The following is a 23097-nucleotide window of genomic DNA, read 5'->3' as shown; positions in this document are numbered from 1 at the left end:
GCACTGTGTTTATCCCTTGTACCTGTATTCCGGGCGCCCAGCTTGCCCCTTTCCTATTCCTTAACCTGATTGTTATGCTACTACTTGCTGTTCATGATGTCATTTTGACGTGTATTGATCTGTTATGCACCACTGTTACCTATTGGTATTGTTTTGTACTACATTCCTTCTGCCTTAATAAAAACCGTTTGAACAGGAGAAGAATCTCCTCTTTGGAGAATTCGGGTATGAGACTGGGCAAACGGTACTGCCTCTAAAGAGGCGACCATCAATCCCAGCCAGTTGACGGACAGCAACATCCGAATCATTGACTGAATCTTCTGGAGTTTCTCCGCATGGAGAAACACTCTTGCCAAGGATGTATCCAAAATTAGGCACAGATAGTTCAGTCTCCTGGTGGGAACCAGGGATGATCTTTGGGAAAAGCAACAAAAACGCTGATGTCCTGCGAAGATGGGGATATGAAGATAGGCATCCTAAATGTCTATGGACGCCAGGAAATCTCCCTGATGCAGGGAGGCCACCACTGTATGGATGGACTCCATCTCTTCCAAGACCAGAATTGGACGCACCTAGCCCTTTTTCCTGGGCATTGTGAACAGGTTCGACTAGAACTCCTCCAAGGAATGGGAACTACCACTGCTTGTTGCATCAAGCTGTCCCCCGCCAAGCTTTTTAAGCGACCCGGGGATGTCGAATATTGGAAGGGAAGAATCGCACCGGTGGAAGTGATCGAAACTCGATCTTGTATCCCGACCATATGACCTTGCGAACCCCTTTATCCGGGATTCTGGAAAGCCCTGGATCCGGAAACCGGTGAAGACGTCCCCTCACCCTAGAGATGGGTGGGGCCCATTCTGTCAATCCAACGGGATAACAGTGGCTTTATTTAGTCTGGAAATCGGTGAGTCCACTATTGGTGGTACCGTCCATCTTTGTAATGAGGGATTCCTCTAAATGATAGCGCCTAGCAATGAGTTTGGAAATAGCAGGGGCTCGTTTACGGACGACCCCATTTGAGCAAGGGAAACCCTTCATCATTTTGGTAGGCTTGCTAGTACCAAAAAAAAAAAAAAGGAATACGAGTCTCTCCTACCTCTGCCAGTGTAACCTCAAGATTTAAGGTTTCCCGGACAGACACAACTAGTGTGGTGTCGCGGGAGTTGCGGGCGATGTGCGCACCGCCGCCGGGGCGGGAGGCCGTGGGCGCGGGGTCGGGACCCCCTCGGGCGACCTTCCACCAACGCTTCTTGTGCTATGGCGGAGGCAGAAGCGTCCTCCTCACTGTCTGAGGAGACCGTACCTGAGACAACAACCCCAGAAAAGGGGCTGCAATGACCAGCTCAGAATCCGTATCTGAAGTATCAGATGACATAGGGGTAGGCGGGGGTCGTTCTTCTTGACCCCCATCCCTGACAGGCTACCTCCACCCGGGATACCAAAGACTCCAAAACTGCTGATAATGCATCATCACAAATGGAGTACTGGAGGGTCCTGCGGCCACCCCGAGGGGATCAGGTGGGGATACATGTGTGGCAGGGTTCATGTAACAAGACACTGGCCAGCAAAAACAAAAAAATTAATTGCAAGAAACAAAAAAACATTTTTCTTTTTTTTTAACTTAGTCCCCCAGCGCAATAGCGCCCCTCAGTCTACCTGCTTGGACCCCTCAGAAAGAGAGAGAGAGACCCCAAGGCTCACCTGATGCACAGAAGTTTCTTATCAACTTGCTTCCAGCACTGTCTGTTACAGACAGGAAGTCTTTGGCTTGCTTTCCCTGGGCCAAGGAGGCGGCTCCGCCCCTTTACACGCCTTCCAGCGCCTCCCAATTACTCCACGAGGTGTTTGGTCACCTCAAACATGGCCGCCCCCATGCTGGAGACACGAGGCTACGCAAATATGGCGGCGATGTGCGATCTGCAAGAAAAAATGGCGGCGGTCTGTATAGGATAACGGCGGCTAGCAGCGGCCTGCGGGAGGTGTGCATTCGGCCTGTGCGGCCTACGGGAATGCCTCGGCCTGCGGGAGGTGTCCTCGGCCTGCGGGAGGCTGTGCGGCCTGTGGAAGTGACCGGCTTTCTGGAGGGATAGCGATCTGTGGCTGCAGTACTCAGGCATAGGCATCGGCCTGTGTACACACTAAGGATACCTCTATCTTCATGGTAATGCCTTTTAGTAGTCTGCCACTGACTTCAGTCACCCTTACAGTCATATAGTGACTTTAGATCGTCAGCTCCCAAACAAAGCCTCCTGGTTTCTATTCACAAAATCACACTCAAAATTGGGGGATCTGTGACCTGTTAGTTTCTGGGTCTCCCCTCTATACTATGAGTGTCCGACCATCCCAGAGAGGGGCCCGCGTCCACCAACAAACCCGACAGGGGGAGAGGGGGAACATTCTACTCACCATACCGGAACCAGGCGGGCGCCAACTCCTGAAAGAACCCCTCTGCACCGGGGTGGGGGGGCTGTCGACCAATACGGACGCCGTGACTCTGCTGGTCATTGGCGTCCAGGCGAGACGTTTAACTCGCAGGGTCAGTCCCCGTCCAGTGGGACTATGTCGCGGCCGACCCAGCGCGGAGCTATGGCCTGCACGCGCTCGTAGGCTGAACTGGGGTGACCACTGGATCTCAACATCCAGCCCGTCGCCCAGTTTCAGCGTACTTGCTTGAAGATCTCACAGGAACACTGGAGAAAAAAACGGTCTAAAAAAAGTATTTCTAAAAAAAATCCTGCCAGGACCGAAGATCCTAGCAAGGAATCTAGGTCCTTACTCCTAACTAGACAGAAAAAAACTGATTTGCTGTAGCAGGGAGTGAGAGGATATACCCTCTGGGACTGCCCCTAGGGTGTGGCCAGAACGTTTTCTTTCCTGTCTAGTCCTACTCCTGTAGAGGGCAGTATAACCCGAGTTGCCAGCACATCAACCTTATAACATTTTCGAAAGGTATGAACAGAGGACCAGGTAGCCACCTTGCAAACCTGAAGCACCGACGCCTGATGGCGGAAGGCCCAGGAAGCACTGAGAGCCCGAGTAGAGTGCGCCTTAACAGGGAACGGAGAAACCTGACCCTTAATAGAATAAGCCTGCACCACCGTCTGTCTGATCCATCTGGAGATAGTCGCGGCAGACGCAGGCTACCCCTTTCTAGGGCCATCCGTGATCACAAAAAGTGAATCAGCCTTACGAAAAGAGTCAGTAGTAGCAGAGTACACCCTGATCGCCCGAACCACATCCAAGGAGTGTAACGCAAACTCCCGAGGATGACTGGGCTTAGGACACAGGGAAGGTAACACAATATCCTCATTCAAGTGAAAGTCGGAAACCACCTTAGGAAGGAAGGATGGATTGGGACGAAGAACCACCTTATCCTTATGAACCACCAGATATGGGGAACGACAGGACAACGCAACCAGTTCCGACACCCTGCGTGCAGAAGTGATAGCCACCAAAAAGGCCACCTTCTGGGATAAGGTAAGCAAGGGAATCTCCCTAATATTTTCAAAGGGAGGTTTCTGGAGAACCGACAACACCAAATTAAGATCCCAGGGTGGCAAGGGCACGCGCACAGGAGGAACCAGGTGCCGCACCCCCTGGATGAAATTCCGCACCAAAGAATGAGTAGCCAGTGGCCTCTGGAAGAAGATCGCCAATGCTGAAACCTGACCCTTGATAGTGCTCAAGGCCAGCTTCTGCTCAACCCCCGTTGCAAGAAGGCCAAATCCGAGCCACCGAGTAAGAACGTGGAGGAACCCCCGAGGGACTCACACCATGCGATATAAGACTTCCATGTGCGATGATAGATCTTTTTGGAAGTCGCTTTCCTCGCTTTAATCAGAGTAGGAATAACTGAAGCAGACAAACCCCTATCCTTCACCACCTGGCTCTCAACAGCCAAGCCGTCAAAGCCAGCGATCGTAAAACAGGATGGAAGATCGGACCGAGACAGCAGATCCCCCCTGGGAGGAAGTCGCCAAGGAGAGTCCAAGACCAGCCTGACCAAGTCGGCGTACCAGGCCCGATGAGGCCAGTCCTGAGCCAAAAGGATGTTTGGAATTCCCTCCGCCTCTATCCTGCGAAGAAGTTCGGGCAGCAACTTGAGAGGAGGAAAGGCATACAGCAGCTGATACTTTTCCCACGGAGCAACCAGTGCGTCTGCGGCGTCCACCAGAGGATCGCGGGAGCGGGCTACAAACCTCTGCACCTTTCTGTTGAGCCGAGATGCCAACAGATCCACGTCCGGGGTGCCCCAACGAAGGCACAACTGGTGAAACACCTCTGGATGAAGAGACCATTCCCCTTGATCCAAGGACTGACGGCTGAGAAAGTCTGCCTGCCAATTTTCCACGCACGGAATGTGAACTGCGGAAAGAGTCGGAACAAACCGTTCCGACCAACGAAGAATGCCAGCCACGGCCACCAGAACACTTGGTGCCCCTTGGGGATTCATTTGCCACGGCCGTAGCATTGCCCGACTGAATCCGAACCGGGCAGCCCCGAAGATGCTCGGTCCAGTGAACCAGGCAAAACCTGATCGCTCTCAGTTCCAACACATTTATCAGCAACCTGGATTCTTCCAGGGACCAGAGCCCCTGAGCAGACAGCCTGCCGAGAACCCCTCCCCACCCGGATAGACTGGCATCCGTGGTGAGAATCGTCCAATAGATCGGAGGAAAGGACTTCCCCTGACTGAGCATCGAAGACCGAAGCCCTCAAAACCAGAGACTCCCTGGTCCGCTCACTCAGCCGGATCCGATTGTCCAGGGAATCGGGATTCCTGTTCCATTCGAGAAGAATCTCCTTTTGGAGAGTCCGCGTATAAAACTGAGCCTGCGGAGACTCCGCACGGAGGAGGAGGTCGTCCAGGTAGCCCAGAACCGATATGCCCCGCTGCCGCAACAGCGCCAGAACTGGGGCCAAAACCTTTGTGAAAACCCGGGGAGCAGAGTCGAGACCAAAGGGTAACGCCACAAACTGATAATGGTCCTCTCCCACAGCAAAACGCAGAAACCGCTGGTGTCCTGCGTAAATGGGAACGTGAAGATAGGCATCCTTGATGTCTATGGACGCCAGAAAATCCCCCTGATGCAGGGAGGCCACCACTGTGCGAATGGACTCCACTCCTTGTTGCCTCAAGTCCTGCACTGCCCCCAACAGAGCCTTTTGGCAATCCCGGGACAGTCGCATATTGGAAGGGAAGAACCGCACCGGTGGAAGCGATCGAAACACGATCTTGTATCCCGTCCGTATGACCTCGTGAACCCATTTGTCTTGAATCCTGGAGAGCCACGAGTCCAGGAACTGACGAAGACGCCCCCCACCCCTGATATGGGTGGGGGCGCACCTTCAGGCTGAAGCGGTCTTATCCTCAGGTCTGGAAGGACCGTATTTTTGCTTACCAGACCAGGGTCTCTTGAAACCCCGGGGTGGGGGGGGCTTTGGAGGGCTTCGCCTTGTCGCCCGCTCCGGAAGAGCGAAAAAACTTCTTGTGAGCTGAAAAGGAAAGGTCCCTGTCTGCGACGAGGTTCCTTACCCTTATTAGCCTGTGGTAGAAAGGTGCTCTTGCCCCCAGTGAGATCCTTGATAATCTCATCCAAGGTAGCACCAAACAGGCAATCCCCCTAAAAAGGGAGATCAGTCAAGGCTTTTTTGGAAGCCTGATCCGCCGACCAGCACTTCAACCATAGCATGCGCCGGAGGACCACCGCCGAGATCGACACACGCCCCAGCAATGGAGCAGCGTCCAGCGCGGCGTCACAAACAAACTGTAGCCCCTGCACCATTTGCCACGGCAGGGGGGAGACTTCTCCCCTCCAGGTCATGGCGTAACAGCTTGGCCCATTCCGTCAACGTCTGCGAAACCAGAGCAATGGTAAACACTGGCCTCAAGGCCGACCCTGCCAGGGAGAATATGGAACGGGACACAGATTCCGCCCTGCGATCAACCGGATCCCGAAAGGACAGGGAATCCTCCAACGGGATAACTGTAGCCTTATTTAGTCTGCAAACCGGCGGATCCACGGAAGGTGGCACCGTCCATTTCTTAAGGAGGGACTCTTCAAACTGGTAGCGCCTAGCATTCCGTTTGGGCATCCCAGGGGGTCGTTTTGGATGGACCCACTCCTTTTTGATAATATAGTCAAAGCATTTGGGAAAGGGAAACACCTTTGCCACCCTGGAGGGCTTGTGAGTGCCAAAGGCAACTTCCGTATGAGCTGCATCCACAGGTGCAACCTCCAGTTTTAGGGTCTCCCGGACAGACACAATCAGTGTGTCCACCAGTGCCTTGTCTTGCGCTATGGCGGAGGCAGAAAGGTAATCCTCACTATCAGAGGAGACGGGGCGCGAGACAGCAGCCCCAGAGGAGGAACCCGCAGCAGCAGCGACTGGCTTAGAATCTGAGGCATCAGACAAGACCGGGGTAGGCGGGGGTCGCTTTTTAACCCCCTGTCCCTGACAGGCCACCTCCATCCGGGACACAAATGACTCCAGGACTGCCGAAAACGCATCAATGGTGAGCGGACAATCGGAGGGCCCCGCGGCCACCTCAAAGGGATCAGGTGGGGACACGTGCAAAAAAAATTTTTTTTTTTTTTTTTTGAAAAATGTCACCCAGCGCCCCTCAATGGTCAGACAGCGTGCCTCGAGACCCCCGCAGAGAGAGAGAGACCCCCAAAGGCTCACCACACGATGCTTCAGAGTTCAAAAGGACTGCTCTCAGCGCTGTCTACATGACAAGGAAGTTCTGTGAAGCGATCTTCCTGGGTCTAGGGAGGGGCTCCACGCCCTCAGTAACTCCCAGTTGCCCAGCTTTGCAAACAAAACAAGCTGGGTGTACCAAGATGGCCACGCCATGAGCCACACGAGGGACTACAAGAAAATGGCGGCAAGGGGGGTCCCCACATCAATTACAGATGATCGATCGGCAGGTAGGCCCTGGGAAGCCAAGGAGGGAGCTCCCCGCCCAACAGCACCGCCGGGACCCCCACCCCCTTAGTGGCCTGAACGAACAGCTAGCCACCCCACATACCCACAAACAGCCCCCCCCCCCTTAGGGGGGGATGGAGGGGGGAGAGGGACATCACAGGCGGGGGGTGCACAGGGGAACCCAGATTAGTGGGGGTCCGACCATCCCAGGGAGGGGCCCGGGTCCACCCCAGAGTCAGCCATGAGGAGAAAGGGGGGGGAGGCATTTACTCACCATACCGGAACAGAGTGGGCGCCACTCCAGACAAAACCCCTCGCCACCCAGTGGGGGGGTGTCGGCCAAAGGAGACGTTGCGACTCGGCCGTCGACCGGTCGTATGCGACTCGGCGGGACGTTTAACCCGCGGGCCAGTCCCCGTCCAGCAGGACTATGTCGCGGCCGACCCAGCGCGGAGCTGAGCCTGCACGCGCTCGTAGGCCGGCTGGGGTGACCACTGGATCTCAGCATCCAGCCCGTCGGCCAGATCCGGCATAATTGCTTGAAGATCTCACAGGAACTGGAGAAAAAAAGCTGACTAAAAAAAGATTTATCTAAAAAAAAAACTTGCCAGGACCAGAGATCCCAGCAAGGAACTTAGGTCCTTGCTCCTGACTAGGCAGAAAAAAAACTGACATCCTATAGCAGGGATAGAGAGGATATACCCCCTGGGACTGCCCATAGGTGTGGCCAGAACTTTTTTCCTGCCTAGTGTCCTACTCCTGTAGGGGGCAGTATAACCCTATGGATATCAAGATATGGATTCTGCGTCTGTCAATGAGCGACAGAGAAATATAAATGGTATTTACGAATTTGTATAGGCATTTGTAAACAGTACTTACCCTTTTCCATTACAAAAGCAGCTAAAGAGCTACCACAGCTCTTAAACTGAGGATACTTTGTCAACAGATCCAAAAACTTTTCCTTGATTACAGAAGATATCCTATCATGAACAAAAGGCCTCTTATCTGCAAAACAATATACAACTGTGTAAAATTATTTTTTCATCAAATAGTTTTTAAAGTTTTGCAGGGTTAAAAAATAAAAAAATAAAAACTTACATACATAAAACCAAACACAAAATCAAAACGTATAAAAAAATAAAATAAAAAAAATAAAAAGGTCCCAAACCTACAAAATTTTTGGTGGAAATCGCATTCTTCCTGCTAAACTATGGCTACGGTTTTTCTCTAACAGCAGACATTAAAAGCAACTGGTAACAATTACTATTCTCCTAGTAAAACTATATCTATGTTCACCCAAGCCGACAATGCAAACATATGGAGCCCCCTTTGACAATAAATGAAGCTTGAGGGCAGAAACTATATTCTCTTTTCAGGCTTCGTAAAAAGACAGACAAGCTCATATTTGCATTACGAATACTAGACAGAAAGACAGTTGCATATCAGAATACCCCTTCAACAATTTGGACCATAGAAAATGCTCCCAGTTCCAATAAACTTTAAAGCGGAGTTCCGGCCACAAAATCGACAGTCGATTTTGGGCCATCCACTTGCTCTAGCTCACCTGAAAAAGAAATGGGTAGTAAGTATTTTTTTTTACTTACCTTGTAATTGCAGGAAGAACATACTCGCCTCTCTTCCTCTTCCTCCCTCGGCCGCAAGGCCCGCGCCGTCACTTCCGCTTTACAATGATTCCTGGGAGCTGAACGTCATCGCTCCCAGGAATCAACGCGCCTGCACCGGCCTCGACGTCAGTTCCGGTGAAGGCGCGTCATACCTTGCTAAATAGCTTCTGGGCATGCCCAGAAGCTGTGCAGGGATGACGCTGCAGACCCGGAAGTCAAGGCGGGGCCGGCGCAGTGCATCGTGGGACTGAAGAGGACAGAAGGGGACGCAGAAGAGGATCGCGCTGGCTTCAAGCTGCCCACACCTGAGATGGCAGCGCTGGAGAAGAAATTTTAAAAGTATTTCTTCTAAAAAGGTAAGTGCGAACCGGGACAGATCAGAGGCTAGCCATTGTGGAATGCACTAGCCCTGACTGTCCCGGGGGTATGTTCATTGAAATTTTTTTTTTGTGTTGCCGGAACTCCGCTTTAAGCCTCCACTCACACTATGTAGCGTTGCATGCTTTGCACACAGGACAACCCATTTACTTTCATTTTTTGTGCACAAACCTGCATATCTTGCTAGCTTTGTTTGGCGTGCCATCACTATTAATGGCATCGCTAGCATGACACGTCCCTTTTGTGCACATGTGCAGATTTACACAATTTTGAATGCTACACAAGTGTGAATAAAGACTAAAAACAGCCAAAATGTTAATTTGGGAACATTTGTAAGGGCTGTTTTGGAGTTGTCTCAACTCTACAACATATGGTGCACAGGAGAATGTGTAATCAAAATTGTCAAGCACATTCAAACATAACATACTGTAAGAATTTGAGATTCTGTTCACACCTGCATAAAATATTTTTCTTTGAATCTAGTGGCAGAAATGCATATTTCACTTGTTTGATAACTGCATTGAGAAGTAAATTGTTACTTGAATTGTATTCCAAGATTTGCATGTCTTAAGCTGAGTGAACTTCCAATAATTTAGGACTTTACAAAAAGACTCAAAATTCTTTCATTAAAGTTATTGTAAAATCTTGTTTTAAAGAATAAACCAAAAAAAAAAAAAAAAAAACAACAAACCTGTTATTATACTTACCTGTTCTGTGCAGTTGGCTTTGCACAGGGCAGCCTGGATCCTCCTCTTCTCGGTCCCCATAGCAGAGGGAAAGGTGCAGCGTCTGGCAATGGAATCAAGAGAAAAGGATTTTACGGCAAGTTCTTACAAAAATCCAGTTTTCTCTATCGTCCATTGAAAGACGCAGCTCTCATACTTCTTAGCCATTGGGACGTCCCAAAGTAGTGTAGGCATGAGGGGTGGGGAGAACGCACAATCAGATAGTAAACGCATACTCCAAAGGCTAAACTTAGCCAACTAGGTAAAAAGGAGCTCAACCAGGAACAACAGGAGCTCACCCATGAAAGAAATAACGCCTAAAGAGAAAAAAAAGATTCTCTTATTAAACAGCAGCCTGCAAAACCTTGCGGCCAAAGGAAGCATCCGAAGACGCCAACAAATCTTCCTTGTAGAATTTTGTAAAAGTGTGCACTGACGACCAAGTCGCTGATTTACAAACTTGCACTGCTGAGACCTAAAGACGAAAAGCCCAAGGGGCACTCACCACTCTAGTAGAATGTGCCTTCAAAAGGGAAAGGAGGAACCTGACCCTTCAGTGAATAAGCCTTCTGCCTAATCCATCTGGATATGGTCGCTGCAGATGCAGCCAAACCTTTTTGAAGTCCATCAGTAAGAACAAAGAGTCAGATTTTCTAAAAAAAAGACTGTTAGCGTCAGATAAACCCTTATTGCCCTAAACACATCCAGAGAGTGCAAGGCAATTTCCTTGGGATGCTTAGGACATAGGGAAGGCAACACAATGTTTTCATTAAGATGAAAATACGACACCACCTTAGGAAGAAAAGACGGATTAGGTCAAAGAACCAATTTATTTCTGTGAATCACCAAAAAAGGCGGACAGGACAAAGCCACCAACTCAGACACTCTGCGGGCAGAAGTAATTGCCACTAGTAAGGCAACCTTCTTGAATAAAGCAAGCAGAGAAATCTCCCTAATGTTCTCAAAAGGAGCCTTTTAAAGAACAGACAGAACCAGATTGAGATCCCACGGAGGCAATGGGGATCTCCACTGGGGAGCCAGATGGTGCACCCCTTGAATAAAAGTGTGAATGAGGGCATGAGTAGCCAATGGCATAAGTAGCCGACTACTGGCCCTTGATAGTGCCCAAAGCCAACTGCTGCTCAACCCCTTTTTGAAAAAAATCTAAAAACCCCAGCTATAGAGAACAAGCGAGGGTGCAGCTGCAGTGATTCACACCATGAAATGTACGATTTCCACGTACGATGATAGATCTTCCTAGACGTCGGTTTCCTGGCCTTCAAAAGTGTAGAAATCACCGAGTTAGAAAGACCTCTATCCCTCAACAAATTGCTTGCAACAGCCATGCCGTTAAAGCCAGCAACCGTAAAGCAGGATGGAAGATCGGTCCCAGGGACAGCAGATCCTCCCGCAGAGGAAATCTCCACGGAGGATCAACGACCATTTTTACGAGGTCTGCGTACCAAGACCGACAAGGCCAGTCTGGGGCCACCAGAACGACCGGAATTCCTTCCACCGCCACCCTGCGAAGAAACCTCGGTAGGAGAACGAGCAGAGGGAAGGCATAAATCAGCCGATACCGTCTTCAAGGAGCCACTAAAGCGCCTGTGGCATCGGCTAGAGGATTCCGAGACCTGGCCACAAACCTCTGGACTTTTCTGTAGAGGCAAAATGCAAACATCCACCTCCGGAGTCCCCCAGCGGGCACATAGGAGACGAAACCCCTCCAGATGAAGGGACCATTCCCCTTGATCCAGCACCTGACCACTCAGGTAATCTGCTTGCCAATTCTCCACACCCCGAATATGGAAAGAGCCGGAGCATTGTCTTCCGCCCATACCAGAATCTTTGCCACCTCTTTGGCCGACATGACACTCTTGGTGCCCCCTTGATTGATACAAGTCACAGACGTGGCTCTGTCCGATTGTATCCGAACCGGAGAACCGTGTAGCCGACTCCTCCAGTGGAACAGGCAAAGTTTGATCGCTCTGAGCTCCAGAATATTGATCGACAGGGACGACTTCTCTATCGAACAAGTCCCCTGGGCACAGAGCTTCCCCAGTTTCCGTCCAAAACAGCGTCAGGAAGGACTTGCCCTGACACAAAGCTGGTGACTGGATCCACCAGGATAGAGCCGATCTCGTGAGATGGCTCAAACGTATCTTCTGGTCCAAATACCGCGGAGCCCTGTTCCATTTTGCCAGAATCGCTTTTTGCAGAGGCCTCAAGTGAGACTGAGCAAACGGGACCGCCTCAAAAGGTCGATACCATCAGACCCAGGGCTCTCATGCAAGTCCGTAGGGAGGACAGATTGGTTTCCCACAGAAATCTGAAGTTTTTCCAATGGAAGAAAGACCTTCGCCAAGGCGGCGGAGTATAGAGTCAGCCCCAGCCAAGTCACCCGTACGGAAGGAGTCAGAGCAGATTTTTTTAAATTGATCATCCATCTGAATTCCTGAAGGGTCTGAACCTTAATTGAGAGGTCGCCCAATGGATCCGAGTGAGAATCAGTTCGTAACAAGAGATCATCCAGATATCCCAAGATCGCAATCCCTCTCTGATGCAACAAGGCCAACACCGGGACCCAGTACTTTCATAAAAACTCGGAAGCGGAGGAGAGACCACAGGGTAGCGGAGGAGAGACCATAGGGTAACGTCACAAACTGAAAATGCTCCTCTGCCACCGCAAGCGGAGGAAATCACTGGTGTCCCTCAAAGATGGGGACATGCAAATACGCATCGTTGAGGTCGATGGAGGCCAGAAAATCCCTGATTCAAAGATGCCACCACCGACTAAATGGACTCCATTCAAAACTTCTGCACCCGCACAAAGCAGATCAGAGCCTTGAGATCCAGGATTTGACGCACATTGCCCTCCTTTCTGGGCACCGTTAATAGGTTTAAATAGAAACCTTGAAAGCGTTACTGCGTAGGAAGCCGCAAAATCACTCCTTGTGCAAGGAGATCATGCGCAGCCTCACGGAGATCCTTCAAACGATCCGGAGACAGGCAAAGATTTGAAGGAAAAAACCTATTCTATGGCTGGGACTGAAATTCAATCTTGTACCCGGAACAAATCAGTTTGTGAACCCACTTGTCATGAATGAAGGAAATCCAGGGTTCATGAAAAAAGTGCAGACGTTCCCCCACCCCAGAAACAAGTGAGGGTGCCCCTTCCTACTGAAGAGGACTTGTCCGCAGAACCAGAATGACTGGTCTTGGGCTTGCCCCAGGGCTTCTTAGTCCCTCCAGAAGCTCTGAACGGCTTACCTTTTTCTTGCACCACGGAGGTACGAAAAAAACTGTCTATGAGCGGTGAAAGAAAGTCCCCGCTTATTACGGTGTGCTTTACCTTTGGGGGATTGAGGAAGAAGAGTACTCTTCCCACCAGTCAGACCCTTGATCAACTCATCCAGCGAGTCGCCAAAAAATCGCTCTGCCAGAAACAGAAGATCTGTTAAGGCTTTCTTGGAAGCCTAGTCAGCCAACCAGCTTTTCAGCCACACCATGCGTCTCAAGGCAATCCCCACAACCGACACTCTAGCCACCGGGGAGCCATCTCCAAGGAAGCATTACACAGGAACCCCAGGGCCTGGGCCACCTTATCCATAAGTTCCATCAGCTCCGGAGGAACAATGTCAGGATCCAAGTTCCCTTTTAGAACCTTCACCCATTCTGTAACCGTCTAGACACCAAAAACAGACACAAGAACCGGTTTTAGGATAGAACCCACCAACACATGAATAGGGCAGGAAAGTGATTCCACCTGCCTGTCCACCGGATAGGGAAAAAAAAAGGAGAACCTTCCACAGGCACTACAGCAGATTTACTGAAAATTAATCCTATGTTCTAGGAGCTCTAGGTACTGCCACAATATAAAATAAGAACAAACAACTGCGCTAATCCACCAAAAATATGTGAGCTGCGACTTCAAGTGTGACTAACATCCCAAAAGCAAATAATATTAAAAAAGTCGCGCTATATATTGCGCAATATATTAAGGGTTAGCACATCCTTCTTTATCACATTAACTATAGTAGATTTGTTCAACCTAAAAACAGGATGATCCACCTTAGGCGGTACCGTCCAACGTTTGGAAAACGTCTCAGCAAAGGGATAACAGCATTTAAAGCGCTTAGACTCTACTAGCACGTGCTTGATGCGCCACCATTGGTCATTAATGTCAAGAAAATTCTAGGGACAAGGCAAAACCTTGCTCGATTTTTGGGTCTTGCGAGAGCCAAAGACACCCATGTCCCTGCCAGCGTAAGCTCATCTGCCAGTTTTAAAGTTTCCCTTACTGAAACAATCAGGGCTTCAACCAAGGCACATCCCCCCCCTGCAGCTGAAGAGGACAAGTCCTTTTCACCATCCGATTGTGAGGACAGCGACCCCTCAGGCGACCATATCAATCTCTTAATCAGAGGACCCCACCAATAAAGGTGAAGGCAGTGGTCGTTTGCAGCTAGTAACCTTTTTCATTACAAAATCCACCTTGGTTACCAGGCTTTCCAGTGCTGCTGAAATTGCAGCCAGCGACTGCGATCCAGAAGGTCCGGTAGTCGCATTAAGGGGGTCGGAGGGTGAAATTACCACCTTGGACTCCATAGTAATGCATAGGAAAAAAGTTCTGTCACTTTAAGATCGCCGATCACGGTCCCCACTGCCGATCACGGTCCCCACTGACTATCACCGCGGCCTGCGGAGTCCCCCTTAAATATATACAGAAAGAGTGAGCAGGGCTATGCCCAGAAAGAACCCAGTAATGTACCACCTTCAGCGAAAACCTCCTGAAAATCGATCAGCAGCAGGAAAGTAGGAGTCACAGGAAAATTCATCAGCCTGGTATGTGAAAGGTCACGCTGCCTCTGTAGCTCCATAGGACTACACAAAAATGGCTGCCAATGCAAGTCTATGGGAAACACAGGGAAAATGGCTGCCCCATACAAGTCAATGGTAAAAACAGGGCTGTTGCACCACATTAAAGACGGCGGTGCCAACGGTGTGCCATCTGGTCAGGGACCCCGAAGATGAAGGCCACAAGGGATCTACAACCAGACCCAGCAGCAAAAACCTACCGTTAGTTTCCAGGTAAGGTAATTAATAATAGTTAAAAGGCCCCACCTTTCCCTCTGGCCCCAGTTGTAATACAGTAAACTTCCACAACCAAATTTATGAGGGAAATGTTCTAACAATAGTATAGGTACTTATCACCTACATTCATGCATAACATCATACACCCTTTTAACTAGGGTGGGTAGGCGGGCCGTCCTGGAAGGCTGGGAAGAAAAGACCGTTACCGGTAAACTAACGGTAGGTTTTCTCTCCTCCCCTTCCAGGACGGCCCAACAGTGAGAGGATAATAGAAATCCCTTGCCTACCTTAGGGTGGGACCACTGCCTGCAAGACTTTTCGGCCAAAGGCTAGGTCTTGTTGAGACAGTACTTCGATGCGGTAATGCTTCAGGAAGGTGTCATGACTAGACCAGCTGGCTGCAGTGCAGATTTGTTCCCATGAAGCTCCTGCCTTCTCAGCCCAGGATGTGGCGATGGCTCTTGTTGAGTGCGCTTTTACCTTGGTTGGAGCAGGAAGACCTGATAATTCATAAGAAGTGGTAATTGGTTGCCTAATCCACCTGGCTAGTGAAGGCTTAGAAGCCTGCAATCCCTTCCTAGGCCCAGAATGGAGTACTAGGAGGTGGTTTGACCTTCTGAAGGTTTTAGTTCTTTCTAAATAAGTGAGAAGAGCTCTTCTCACATCAATACAATGGAATTCCCTTTCCTTGTTGTTTTTTGGTCTGTCACAAAAGGAAGGTAGATTTATCTCCTGAGTTCTATGAAAAGAGGATACTACCTTGGGTAGATATAAAGGGTCTGGTTTTAGGACTATCCTATCTGGGAAGACCAACATAAAAGGTTCTTTAATAGACAGAGCGTGTAAATCACCTATTCTCCTGGCTGTGGTGATAGCTAACAAAAAGGCTATTTTTAAGGATAGAAATTTTAAAGAAATGTCCTTTATAGGTTCAAAGGGTTCTTTAGATAACGCCTCTAAGACCTTATTCGGGTCCCAAGGAGGGAACCTGTTTTTTGTAATAGGAGTAGCCCTACTCCTAGCTAAGAAAAAATCTCTTAACCAATGGCTCCTTTGCCAAACTGATGTCTAGAAAAACTGAAAGAGCTGCAATCTGTACCCTGAGGGTGTTAACTGCCACACCCTTATCTACTCCATCTTGTAAAAATTCCAAAATAATTGGAGTAGAGGTAGTAGCAAAATTATTTTGCTTCTGCCAGGTACATAATCTTTTCCATATTTTTACGTAAATCTTTCTAGTGACTGGTTTTCTACTCAGTAAGAGTGTATCTACCACTCTATCTGAGCACTCTTGCTTTTAGCAATTGGCGTTCAGTAACCAGGCAGTCAATTGGAAGAATCCTGGATTCTGAAATTTTACTAGTCCCTGAGACAGAAGGTCTGAGGGGACTGGGCGATACCACCTGCGAGCCGTGGACATAGTTTTTAAGGATATGAACCGTGATCCTATGGGGAATAGGGGAGCGGACAGGATTATTTTCCGTCCCTGACGCCTGCCAAGTTTCTGGTAGACTCTGGGAATTGGCGTCAGGGGAGGAAGAGCATTGGCTGGTTTGTATAGCGACTGCTGGTTTTGAACTCTCAGCCCCACCAATTTGCTTTTTGGATTGCTTTGGTTGGGCCACCACTTCAGAGAGTTCTGGTCCTGTGAAAAGAGGGTGCGTATCCTGCCCAAGGAATTTATTCATTTTACCCAAAAGTTTATCTGGGAGAATCGTAGATTTTTTGCAAAGGGTTGAGCCCATGAAGTGACTGGAATGCTTCCTGGATTCCTTTGGATCATGATCCGATAATATTTTCCTGAGGGTCTTGTTACCACTAAGAAATGGGAACAAGACCCCTGGAAACACCGGCTTTTTGGTACTGGAACAATTACATGTAATTTTCCAAGTTCTTGAATCCCTGGAAGCATTATGAGCTGTCCCTTTGCAACTCTATTGGGGGGGGGGGGGTGGGTAAGGGTTACTTTCTGAAGGGATATAAGTGCAGTTTGTGGTCTGTAGCCTATTTTTAGGATGCTGAGGGTATAGGGAAAGACTCTCATTTCTTCCTTTGGAAAAAAGAGTTCCAGTCTGTCCCCTACTTTGATGTTGGAGTCATTTTTTGTCCCTCCCAGCTGGGCCGGAGGAAGAAGAATTGTTTTTTGACTTTTCCCTCCTGAAACTCCAATTCTTTGTAGGTTCTCTTCTCCTACTTCGCTGCTTATTATCCAGAGGGCCACAATAAAAACGTTTTATTGGTTTCTTTTGGTTTTGTGGGAAATTTAATTCCTTTTTCTGAGGATCTGGAAAGGAATTCATCAAGCCCTGAACCAAGAGTGACCCTTCAAATGGAAGGCCACAGAGCTTGGTCTTGGACGTGATGTCTCCTTCCCATTCCTTAAGCCAAATGGCTCTTCTAGCTGAGTTCAAAAGTGCCCCTGTTTTAATAGTGGCTTCCACTGATTCTAGTGCAGCGTCTGCCAGATAGGCTACTGCCTTAGTTCTAACCGACAGGGAATCTTGTATATCCTGGGTTTTTATCTGTAAAAAAAAACGGAATTTTTGTAAAATCTTACCTGTAAAATTCCTTTCTCTGAGTCCTCCGACAGTCGCCGCCCCTTCATATTCATCACCAATGGGTTATGTCCTCTCATCCGTAGGAGTAGCTAGGCAATAGAATATGTTAGTACAAAGACTTTTAACATATCCCACCCCCAGGGGGTGGTCCCCTCAGTACATAACCCTCCACTTCCTGTATCCAACTCAGTTTCAGTGGAATAGCAGTAGAGAGTATATCAAAACCCCAAAAGAGGGGCGGGGGCGGCGACTGTCGGAGGACTCAGAGAAAGGAATTTTACAGGTAAGATTTTACAAAAATTCCGTTTTCTCTTACGTCCTCCGACAGTCGCCGCCCCTTCATATTCATCACCAATGGGATGTCCCAAAGCAGTGTAAACATGAGGGGTGGGAAGAACGCAGCCGCGCCCAAGGCAACGCCGTCTCCCCATCAGAGAAAGGAACCTTACCAAAGGAAGGAAACCAGTTGGGCATAAGAACAAAACACTCGCTCAACAGGAGCAAGAAAACCCAGGGAAAAACAAAAGTCCCAAACAGTCAAAGAACCCGTAACAAGGGTTCTAGGGAACTGCCGCACTAAGAACCTTGCGGCCAAAGGAAGCATCAGCCGATGCCTGAACATCTACTCTGTAGAATTTAGTGAAAGTGTGTACGGTCGACCAAGTCGCCGCCTTACACACCTGGGCCACAGAGGCCCCATGACGACAGGCCCAAGACGTACTCAGAGATCTGGTAGAGTGCGCCTTCACAGGTACAGGGGGAACTTTCCCCTTCAAAGCATAGGCCTGTTCAATGGTCTGTCTGATCCATTTGGCGATGGTAGAAGCCGACGCCGCCATGCCCTTCCGAGGACCTTCCGGAAGAACAAACAAGGCATCCGACTTGCGAAAAGACTCAGTCGAGTTTAAGTAGACTCTAATCGCCCGGACAACATCCAAGGAGTGAAGCAGCACCTCCGTCGGATGCTTAGGCTTCGCGCAGAGCGAAGGTAGGACAATGTCCTCATTGAGATGAAAGTCCGAAACCCTTTTTGGAAGAAAAGAAGGGTTAGGTCGCAGGACCACCTTGTCCAAATGCACAACCAGATACGGAGATTTGCAGGACAAGGCTGCCAGCTCCGAAACTCGACGAGCCGAGGTGATAGCCACCAAAAAGGCGACCTTCTTGGATAACAAAGACAGCGAGATCTCCCTGATCCTTTCAAAAGGAGCACGCTGCAATACAGACAGGACTAGATTCAAGTCCCAAGGGGGAAGAGGGTCCCTCCTAGGAGGGATCAGATGACGTACCCCCTGCACAAAAGTGCTAACCAAAGCGTTAGATGCCACAGGACGTTGAAACAGAACGGCCAAAGCGGACACCTGACCCTTGATCGTAGCCAGCGCCAAACGCTGTTCAACACCCGTCTGAAGGAAGGACAACACCCTAGACACTGAATAAGTGGTAGGAGAGAAACCCCTGGATTCGCACCAGGCAAAATACGCCTTCCAAGTACGGTAGTAAACCTTCCCCGAGGAAGACTTCCTCGCATTGATCAAGGTGTGAATGACCTCAGGGGAAAGACCCCTGTTCTTCAGGACCTCGGTTTCAACAGCCAGGCCGTCAAAGCCAGCGACTGTAAAGCAGGATGGAAGATCGGTCCTTGCGACAGAAGATCTTCTCGAAGAGGCAGACGCCACGGGACGTCGATTGTCAGATTTACGAGGTCTGCGTACCAGGACCGGCGAGGCCAGTCCGGTGCCACAAGAATCACCGCAGTTGGTTCCGAGTGCAACCTGCGAAGGAACCTGGACAGCAATTGAATCGGTGGAAACGCATACATCAGTCGGTACTGATGCCACGGGGCAACCAACGCGTCCGACGCGTCTGCCCGAGGATCGCGCGTCCTTGCCACGAACCGTGGAACCTTGTTGTTCAGACGAGACGCGAACAGGTCTACCTCCGGGAGGCCCCACTTCGCGCACAACATCTGGAAGACATCCGGGTGAAGGGACCATTCCCCCTGGTCCAGGGTCTGGCGGCTCAGATAATCCGCCTGCCAATTCTCCACCCCCGGAATGTGAACTGCTGATATCGCCGGGACATGCGTCTCGGCCCAAGACAGAATCGCGGCCACTTCTCGAGCCGCCTGGGCACTCCTGGTGCCCCCTTGGTGATTGATGTAAGCCACCGCCGTGGCATTGTCCGTCTGCACCCTGACCGGACAGCCGTGAAGACTGTCCGTCCAACGGCGAAGACAGAGGAGTATCGCTCGCAGTTCCAGAATGTTGATCGGAAGGGAAGACTCCTCCGTCGACCAAACACCCTGGGCGGACAGAACGCCCAGAACACCACCCCAGCCCGACAGGCTGGCGTCCGTGGTGATCACCGTCCATGAAAAGGGACGAAAAGACTTGCCCCCCGACACTGAGGGGGACAGAAGCCACCACAGAAGATTCCTTCTGGTCTGAGAACTCAAGGATACCTGAAGATCCAGAGAGTGCGGTCGCCCGTCCCACTTGGACAATATCTCCGCTTGGAGACCCCGAGTGTGAAACTGGGCGAAGGGAATCGCCTCGAAAGCCGAGACCATCAATCCCAGACACCGCATGCACGTCCGAATGGACGAGAACTGATAGTCCCTGAGGGACCTGACTCCCTCCTGAAGAGTCCTGAGTTTGTCGTCCGGTAGGAAGACCTTCGCCTGGACAGAGTCCAGAATCATTCCCAGGTATGGGAGGCGGACCGACGGGCACAATGTTGATTTTGGGAAATTGATCGTCCAACCAAACTCTTGCAGAGTCTGCAACGTGACGGACAGATCCTTCACCAGACCTTGGTTGGTCGCAGACCGAACCAGAATATCGTCCAGATATCCCAGGACCGATATGCCCTGGGCTCTCAACAAGGCCAGAACCGGTGCCAGCACTTTGGTGAACACCCTCGGAGCCGAGGCGAGACCGAAAGGCAAAGCTACAAATTGGTAATGATCCTCCGCTATGGCGAATCGAAGGTACCTCTGGTGACCCTCGAAGATGGGGATGTGAAGATACGCATCCTTCAAGTCGATGGAAGCCATGAATTCCCCCGGAACCAGGGTAGCCACCACCGACCGCAGGGATTCCATGCGGAACTTGCGCACCCGCACAAAGCGGTTCAGCGCCTTCAAGTCCAGAATCGGACGTACCTTGCCCTCTTTCCTGGGCACGGTGAACAGATTGGAATAGAACCCCCGAAATCTGTCCCGATGAGGCACCGGGACCACCACACCCTGAGCCTTCAGGTCCTGCACCGCTAGGCGCAGGTCCCGCAAACGCTCCGGGGATAACAGAAGATTTGAGGGAAAGAATCTGCTCTTCGGCCGAGAGAGAAACTCGATCTTGTAGCCAGATCGAACGATTTCCTGAACCCACCTGTCCCGAACCCGGGACAGCCATGGCCGAGAGAAACCGAGCAAGCGTCCCCCCACCCCAGACTCGGGTGAGGGCGCCCCTTCAGGCCGCACTGTTGTGGGCCGCAGAACCGGATTGGCCGGACTTTTGCTTACCTGCCCACGGCTTCTTGTGGGAGCCTTGACCCTTTGACGGCTTGCCCTTATAGTGTGACCGAAAGGCACGAAAGGACCCCTGATGGGGTCGAAAGGAAGCATGCTTCTTACCGGGAGCTGCCTTGGGCTTGTGGGATTGAGGCAAGAGCGTGCTCTTACCACCCGTGACTCCCTTAATCAGTGCATCTAAGGATTCGCCAAAAAGGCGAGAACCATCATAAGGCAGATTGGCCAAAGTCTTACGGGAAGATTGATCCACAGACCAACACTTCAACCAAACCAGGCGGCGATTTAACACCGCCACACTGTGTACACGTGCAGCCAATGGAACCATATCCAGGTCCGCATCACACAAGTACATGACACCCTGGTGGATTTGATCCACCATATCCAAAGTCGCCTGGGGGGCAGAATCAGCCACCAGGGCCCGCCTAAGCACCTGCGTCCAGCTCGCGACCGCCTGGGCCGCCATAAGAGAAGCAAATAAGGCTTTTAACATAGAACCCATAATAGAATAGGTGTGACGGGCAAGAGATTCCAGTCTCTTGTCCGTGGCATCCCGGAACACCGGGGTGTCTTCAGCCGGAATCGCAGTGGATTTGTTCAAAACCGCTATTGCATGATCCACCGGCGGTGGAATACACCAGCGCTCATCAGTAGCAGGCGTAAAGGGATAGCGTAGCTTAAACCTACTAGGTACAGCAAATGGTTTGCGTATATTACGCCACTGTTCTTTCACAGCATTTTGGAAATCATCAGTGCAGGGGTACACCTGCGACGCTTTGCGCCTTTTCTGCGTTCCATAAGCCGCTAAGGCAGCTGGAGGACATGATTCCTCCTCTAACCGCAGTGTTTGCTTGATAGAAGCAACCAATTCATCCATGAGTGCAAGCTCTTCAGACGAGCCAGGGGGAGAATTATCAACCCCCTCCACCTCAGCCTCCAGTTCTGACCCGATAAGGTCCAGGGAGGAACGGGACCCCGATAAGGAGACCCCAGCCACAGCAGCCCCAGCACCATCACCCTCTGAATCAGAGGAAACTGACACCCTGGGCCTTTTTGAGGATTGAGCAGCCACCAGCATTTGCACCTGAGTCGCAAGGCTAGCCACAATCGCAGCCAAATCCCCCCCGGGGGGGGAGAGTGCAGACCCCTGGCTTCCCACTAAGGCTGTAGGAAATTTGTTTTCCTGAGAATCCATGCCCCTGTAGCAGAAAAATAAATGGGTGACCGCCCCTTTAAGAGAGCGCTGCGATCGTAGCCCACTTCACACAAAACACCCCACACAAGGGACCCCCACAGGGACAATGAACCAAGGCAGGATACAGGGAATAGAGGGAAATGAACCTGGAGATCGCTGCTGCTGCTGCTGCCTGCGGTGCTTCTGAAGGAAAGGAAGTGCTGGTGTACAGGGCGCTCTATTAAAGCCTATGGAGGCTACAAGAAAATGGCCGCCATGCATGTAAAACATGCGGCCGGAGCGATCGCAGCCAAAATGGCGCCGTTTGGCGCCGAAACCGCCGCTCCCACACCCCATGAGGGTGAAGTAGAAAAACGTACCAATTGCCCAGCAAAAGGAAAAAAACATGTTAAACCGCCGCAGCGGCGCTGTAATGTGCCCCAAGCATGAGAAACTCAAGCCCCACAGCACACAGCCGTTCACATGCAAACTGACACAGAGTGCAGCACAACCCCCCCTCCTGCAGCCCACAGCATGCAATACGAGGGATAGGGAGACAGTAACATTTGTGAACACAGGGTAAGGTAACACAGTCCCAGACTGACACCCCCCAGACAGACAGGTCCCCACATACATACACTTACCTCTTACATGGCGTGGGGAACCCGCACAGGCGAACAAACCGCTGAACATGAGGCAGGGAGAGTCGCATCTAGGACGCATCAGAAGGTGGGTTGAGAAACCGCACAGCGTCCGGTGAGGTAGTCACCTCACCTGGCATCCCTGCACGGAACAGGGATGGGTCGTTCAGATAACTCAGGAGCGATACCTGACTGAACGCTCGATGGCGGGCTAAGAAACCACTGACCCACAACCTGCGACCAGGGGGGTCAGCCCGAGACGCAGCCCGCACGATCCTCTTCTTCCGAAGAACTAACTAACGCTGATAAAATAACAGCTAACAAGAAAGAGAGAGAAAAAAACTCAAATAAAATCCAAAGAAAGGAAAGAGAGCTGAGACAAGGTGTCCCAGCACAGAAACATCCAGCCACTCCTGACAGCTAGACAAATGAAACTGAGT

General features: G+C 50.6%; 1 protein-coding gene across 1 annotated transcript in view; it reads right to left on the bottom strand.

Annotated features, from left to right (window-relative positions):
* The window catches only part of ADAD1 (adenosine deaminase domain containing 1), a gene marked incomplete at both ends in the record, with an annotated part of 395920 nt that overhangs the window by 285411 nt on the left and 87412 nt on the right, over nucleotides 1–23097 (bottom strand). The window contains one exon of the mRNA XM_082243486.1: nucleotides 7810–7935. Coding sequence (XP_082099612.1) covers nucleotides 7810–7935 — 126 coding nt within the window. The remainder of the gene's footprint in view (nucleotides 1–7809; nucleotides 7936–23097) is intronic.

Source organism: Pelophylax lessonae (genome assembly GCF_965119305.1).
Source record: "Pelophylax lessonae genome assembly, chromosome: 1".
In the NCBI taxonomy this organism is placed as follows: Eukaryota; Metazoa; Chordata; class Amphibia; order Anura; family Ranidae; genus Pelophylax; species Pelophylax lessonae.
Note: the sequence above shows the minus strand (reverse complement) of the source record. Positions and strands in the feature narration are given on the sequence as shown.